Raw genomic sequence first — 6579 nt, forward strand, 5'->3', positions numbered from 1 at the left:
TGAGCATCGAGGTGCTAGAAAGTAAAGCTAGTACATCACTATAGTGGGCACGCGTGCTTAAGATTCTCGCAATATGCTTCATAACAAACACATTAACATATTTTATTTTACTTAGATACTGACATAATTAGAGTGTGGACACATTGCACTTTACTCTCTTTACTTTTACCTTCCCTTCATAAAAATATGAATTTAAGTTTGCAAACAATTTAAATTTTTTGAATTTATGCAATAGTTGGATACTAAAAGCTTATTATCAATAGTTATAGTGAATGCCATTTATAAAAGCTTTTCATATATAAAAAATTATGAGGAGAAAATAGAAGGATACATACATTATGATTTTACAAAAGTCAATAGAGGTGGTTTAAGTTAAGTATGATGCCACTTTGGCTAGTGTGAGAATTGTGTGGGTTGCGTGTGAAGCACCAATCACATCCTTGACATGATAAATTGAGAGAGTCTTTATCATAGGGCAAGCAACAATTGATTTATCATTGCTTTTTTTTTTGGTATGTTTTATAGTTTATGTTGGAGATGACACGCTAAGCATGGCGTGCCTTTCTACAATAATATATTTATTGCATGTCAACTACAACTTCTATTTTAAAGAACTTTTGAGTAGTTTTGAGGTTGTTCAACCTTGGCATTTAAGACAGACAACACCCTTGTAGCACGATTAGGAACTTATTTAAGGTTAGAATAAATCTATGATTGGATGATCAACAATTAGATCTCTCAAATGAAATTAAGTTACTTGGTAGGCATGCATTATCATGTGATTAAAATGGAAATATCTCAATAAGATGTCTCAATGGAAATCAAGTTATTTGGTAGCCATGCATTATCATGTGATTAAAATATAGGCAATGGTTGTAATATTTCCATGGGTGTTTTAATAGGCATGGGAGGGATTTTAGACTACAAGGGAGGTGGAAATATAATAAAAAAAGTAAAAAGGGATCCTACGAAAGCTTATCTTTGTGTAAGCTTGGAGGACTTAAGCTGGGCAGACAACCTTAGTTTATAAGCAATGAAGGCAATGGAGTAAAAAGGATCCCAAGCACGCCTCTTTTTATGTAAGCTTGGAGGGCTTATGGTGGGGGGGGGGCCTTAAGTTATAAGAAATGCAAGGGTGTCCCACAAACAAAACATTGTGTGCTAGGAAAAGGTTGGTGCAAATCATAGCCAAAAATATTATATTGGATTGTTTAGCAAAAAAAGAACTTTTTTTAATACTTTTGGAAGAAGATAGGGAGCTTGTCACACATGTTGAATATGTTTGTTCATCTATTTCAAGAATGACCATTGATTCTTTGTAATTTGAATCTAGTATGGGGTTTGATTAATGAAAGATAAAGACATTTTTATAACACCCATGGTCATGGTCATGACTCATGAGCATTATTCAAAGAGAACATGTAAACGGTAATACCCATGGTCATGACTCATGAGCATTTTTCAAAGAGAACCTGTAAACGGTTATAATGTAACTGCAAAAGTTAGGTTTTAAATGCTTTTTTGTATCAAAAGTTTTATTTAAACTATAAGATTTGAATACAAACAGTGATTTTGTGTATGAAATCAAAGTGTGTAGGGTAATTGGGTATGACATTGGAATGTATTTTTTCTTAGGATTTTTTGATGATAGTGTTGGTGATGTGGCCCACGAAATGTAACATGGCATGCATCATTTCTATTTTGAAATCTTCACTTTGTATCTTCATCCACCTCTTCTATGCATTGCTGCCCTCTTTTGGTTACCTTATCCGATGCCGTCTCTTGCATTGAATGAATGGTGGTAGCGCCTTCTTTTGTAATGGTTAAGTGTTTGCATATCGCCTCCAATGTGTAGGTAGGGTTGTTTCTATTTTCTTCATAGTTTTGCATTGGTATTACAAGTTGGTGACCTGCTTGCACTGGCCATACGACAAAAAATACTTTTCCGAGCGTGACCCGAACTATACCTTCATTTCAAATCTCAAAAATCCAAAAATCCTCCTTTCTCCCTCCCCCTTTCCTCCCTCATGTTTGGCCATGTGGAGTAAGGTGTTGTTCTTAATGATGAGAAGGTTATTAGGCTTGATGTTGAATTTACTTTGTCAAAAGGAGATATCATCTAGCAAAGCATTTTTTTTTTTGCATTTATGTTAACTGTACCTACTTTTGTTAGTTGGTGATTCCATCCACTCAAGTGATTTCTTAATGATGAGAAGGTTATTAGGCGTGTTAAAGAAGACATCTAAAAAAGCATAGTTTTTGGCATTTAAATTAATTCACTGTTCATCATAGGTAATATGGGACCAAAATATTTCTTTGCTATTAATTAATTAGGGTATTTTTTGTTTCAAAGATTATAGAGGAACGGCTATTTTAAAAGTTCAAAGTTTAGAGAAAGGGGGGCAAAAAAGGAAAGGGTTTTCATTTGCATCAGTTAAATAATTTTTTGTTGTCACAAAAGGTTCAGTGTAAGGTAGAGTTTTTCAAAAAATAGAAATAAAAAATTTAAAAAAAAATCTGTAACACTGCTCATGAATCATGACTCACCAGTCGTACAGTCGTAATCATAAGTCATGCATGACTTGTCATTTGGCGAAAATGCGCACATGTGTGTTTGAATTTTGGCGCGTGCCTAAATGCCGAAAGATTTTGCCAAGCGTAAAAGTGTCTCTTCAGGCTGTTAAAAAGCAGATTAGAGGTCGTTAAAGGGGCAGTTAAATCGAACGTCAATTAACGATGGCTAACTGCAAGCTGTAGGTACGGGAGGAGCGGGCCAGCCGGGCCCGCTAACGGCCGCCGTTATGTGACGCGTCCCGTGGGACGTCCGAAGGAAGGGGGGCCCGGGAGTTCCAGGCTGGAAGCTGATCGGACGGTGCTCGCGCGCCGAGGCGACAGGTTGGAGCCTGGACTGGGCGTTGCGCAGCGCCGTGAGGTTGCGTGGCGGGTAACGGCCCTGTTAGGCCCTCTCTCCTGCGCCTCTGCGGCCGCGTCGCCATCAGCGCGCCAATCACAAGGTGCAGGCCAGGCTGGCCTGGTCAACTTGGAGGGGCAACTAGCTAATGGAAGGCCGCCACGAAACGGAGTCCAGCTGTGCAGTCGGCGGGGCTTGTGGCTGACTGGCAACAGCCGGTGGCCGGTCGGTCGACGGGGTTAATGTGTCCATCGTCAAGTTTCAACAAGGGCGTGTGGATGGTGCTAGTGGTGGCTGATGATGACATTGGAATTGGATGTATGTATGGGGCTGGTTGGTCCATGACTCCATGGGCCATGCCGCCATGGCGACTTGTGCATTTTTTGTAATTTTTGTATTTTGGTCCTCCCCTTCGTAAGGCTCGCCATGGCTGGCGCGGCTTACTCATCGCCATAGTTGGCGGAAGCTCCTGCTTCTCCTTCCTCGCCTTAAACCCTTCTTCTCCCACTTTCTTTGCTGCTGCTCGCAGCGTCTTGCTGCTCTTCCCTGTATATAATTCCCCCTTTCCCCTCGTCACGCTCATAGCCGATCACAGCAAAATTCCATGGCGATACCTCAGAGCTTCCCACCAAAGCATTCCATGAAGTTTCCTGAGAATCTCACGCAGAAAGAATCCATAGCGAACCCTCGCAGCTTCGCGTAGCATGCCGAAACAGCAGAGCCTTCCGTTGTGAGAGCATACATGGCGAATTCCCATGCCACCTGAGGCATCCAAGAACCCTAGCCGCACAAACCTTACCCTGGCTATGGCGCTCTCGAGCTCCAAACCCTCGCCCTCTTACGAAGAGCTTGACAGAATCAAAGGGCCTTGGAGCCCTGAAGAGGACTCGGCCCTTCATCGCCTGGTGGAGAAGTATGGCCCGCGCAACTGGTCCCTCATCAGCAAGGGCATCCCGGGCCGCTCCGGCAAGTCATGCCGCCTGCGATGGTGCAACCAGCTTAGCCCGCAGGTAGAGCACAGGCCCTTCACGGCCGCAGAGGATAGGGCCATTATCGAAGCCCACGCCCAGCACGGCAACAAATGGGCCACCATTGCCCGCCTGTTACCAGGCCGAACAGACAACGCTATTAAAAACCACTGGAACTCTACCCTGCGGCGCCGTTGCACTGTAGAGAAGAAAGCTGAAGAAGACGCAGAATCAAGGGGCAAGCTTGGCGATGAAGAAGAAGAGATCTGCGGTAGTTTTGATGGCAGAAAACGCAGCAGCAATGAGGTCTCTAATGATGGCAGTCTGCAAGATGATAGCAGGGGCTGGGAAGCCGAGTCAAGAAGCAAGCTTAAGAAGATGAGCTTTAGCCACAGCCACGGGTATGGCCATGACTCTCCTGCGGGATCTGACTGTGAACTCAACAGCTCTGTGTTCAAGCCCGTGCCCAGGGTTTCTGCCTTTTCTACTTACGGTGCCTCCAGCGCTGTGAAAAAACCACCTGCAGAAGCTTCAAGCTCAAGCACCGATCCCCCCACCTTCCTCTCCCTTTCGCTTCCCGGCAGCTTGAGCAGCAACAAGAAACAGGATATGCAAGCTTGCAGCCAGTTTTGTCACGAGCAGGAAAAAAACCTTAACCCTACCTCTAACTCTACCCCTACCCCTACCTCTACCCCCATCACTCCTTATGGCGATGCCAAATCTGCGGGCTTTGATGGTCAGATATTAAAACCCGCCCTGAACCTCAACCCTGACCTTATGCATTGGCTCAATGCTATGACAGGACATGCTGCCGTGCCACCCTCCAGCGGTGGCCCTTTCTCACTGCCCTTGTTCCACCCCAGACCATTGCCTGTGCTGCCCTTGCTTCAGGCTGGAAGCTTCTTGAAGGTAGAAGATGCAATGGCGCTAATCAGTGCTGCCATCAAAGCAGCTGTTGCTCAGGTTCTTGCCCGCATTGTACACCCACAACCCGGGGCCATGGCAGATGGTGGAGTCCTCAATGAGGGTTTGATGGCAGTGATGAGGGAGATGGTGGCCAAGGAGGTTCACACATACATGACCTCCTCTGTTGCCCAACAGCAGCCAACAAGCTGCATGCCTTTCCAAGGATTTTCTGCAGAACTCCCATCTCTGGGTTCTCACCCTGAACTGTTTGCCTGGCCCCCCTTCGGTCCAGAAAGGTGGGGTGATGAAAAAAACTGAAAAAAGAAGGGTCTCATATACTCAAAACATTTATCTAATAAACTCTCCATGGAGAGCCTTGACGCTTTATGCAGATGATAGGTAAAACACTGAGCTACAACAGGCGCATGGCTACAATCAGCAGGATAGATAGTAATGTTTCTGCAGGAGTTTTGCCTTCTTGGCTACAAGGATTGCAGAAATTCAGTAGTATTTCTCATGCAAACCTGAGGCCAGTCTGTGCGCTATAACAGGCTCTATGATTCTGTGGAGTTTGTTAGATAAAATGCAGTTTGCTTAGATAGCATGCCTTGATCAGGACGGAAGGTGAGAGCTTTCCTGTGTATGTCGTATTTCTGTTTAAAGCTTATGAGAGGTGTGTACAACTCTTGTATGTCGTGTAAACTGTATGTTTGTGCTTATTGTTTAAGTGCAGGAGTCTCATTTTATATATGAGCATCACTTTGGGGAAGATGTTTTTGACTAACGTTAATGCAAATTTTGGTCTGCTAGTTCATGTACTGGTTCTTGTAAATGTGGCCAACTGCCTTGACGATTAATTTCCCTCTTACATCATTGAAGCTCAAGTTAATTTAGAACCCACCCCCTATTACATACATAAGGCCACCCAGGCTGCTTGATCGCTTGTCAGCCTTGGATGGGAAGTCCATCCCATGCAAGCCCCCCTGCTTGTCGCCCCCCTGCTTGTCGATTAGGGGTGGTTGCAGTGCTGAAATTTGAAGCCCTCAGAGGGCATCAAAGCCCTTCTAACCTTCTTGAGAAGCCCTCTTAGAAAGTAGGGTTGCAAAAGAAGGCCACTGAAGGCCAATGTCTCTAAATTTTCAGCCCAGGATGGTTGGTCTGTTATGAGCCTAAGATCTTAAATCCCTAGTAAGCCATAAAAGTGGCATCATTAACAGCAGATTAATATACAGACTATTGTGACCAGAACTTTTAGTCATTTTGATTAAAAAGCTGTCCTTAAAAACAGTTTTCATAATATTCAAAAGCTTATCATCATTTAATATAAAGAAACTAACCATAAGAAATTTAAAGCTTTCTTAATTAAAGGGTTTTTTTCCCAGAAAAAAATTAGTATTTTTACACATGCAAAGGTCTATTAGTCTTTGGGGTCCTTGAGTTAAGCGAAAAGTTATTGGCATATCTTTGTCTAAAAGTGGATCAACCCCAAAAATGCAAGAATTCTAGGCCTTGGTTGGACCACTAAGGATGCTTCTGCCCCTCAGATCTATCATTACTACCCATGAAAATTACTTGGATGGTTGCCATCAAATGCATGATTTGTTGAGAATGCATGCGTGGAAGCATAGGTAAGAGATTTAAACATGCAAGTGAGCATGGTGTATAGCAGTAATTTCTTCCAAGCAAATCCAACTGCAAATGTTGTGATGACAGGAGTGGTACAGACCGCTCGAAACCTAGAACTTAACATTTTCATTGGCTTTTGCTCCCTTCTCAAGTCTCTAGATGGCTCTA

General features: G+C 43.6%; 1 protein-coding gene across 1 annotated transcript; it reads left to right on the top strand.

The window, feature by feature from the left end:
- The first annotated feature begins 3267 nt into the window (after window positions 1-3267).
- LOC147619042 (uncharacterized) lies at window positions 3268-5554 on the top strand. Its single transcript, XM_086774258.1, has one exon. The coding sequence runs from the start codon at window positions 3667-3669 to the stop codon at window positions 5101-5103; it is 1437 nt and encodes a 478-aa protein (XP_086630384.1). The 5' UTR covers window positions 3268-3666; the 3' UTR covers window positions 5104-5554.
- Window positions 5555-6579: the final 1025 nt, after the last annotated feature.

The sequence above is a fragment of the Cibotium barometz genome, chromosome 34, assembly GCF_041138505.1.
Source record: "Cibotium barometz isolate CiBa-2024 chromosome 34, ASM4113850v1, whole genome shotgun sequence".
Lineage (NCBI taxonomy): Eukaryota > Viridiplantae > Streptophyta > Polypodiopsida > Cyatheales > Cibotiaceae > Cibotium > Cibotium barometz.

What these genes read in the sequence shown, in the direction of transcription:
- LOC147619042 (XM_086774258.1), top strand. Translation starts at nt 3,667, where the DNA reads ATGCCACCTGAGGCATCCAAGAACCCTAGCCGCACAAACCTTACCCTG.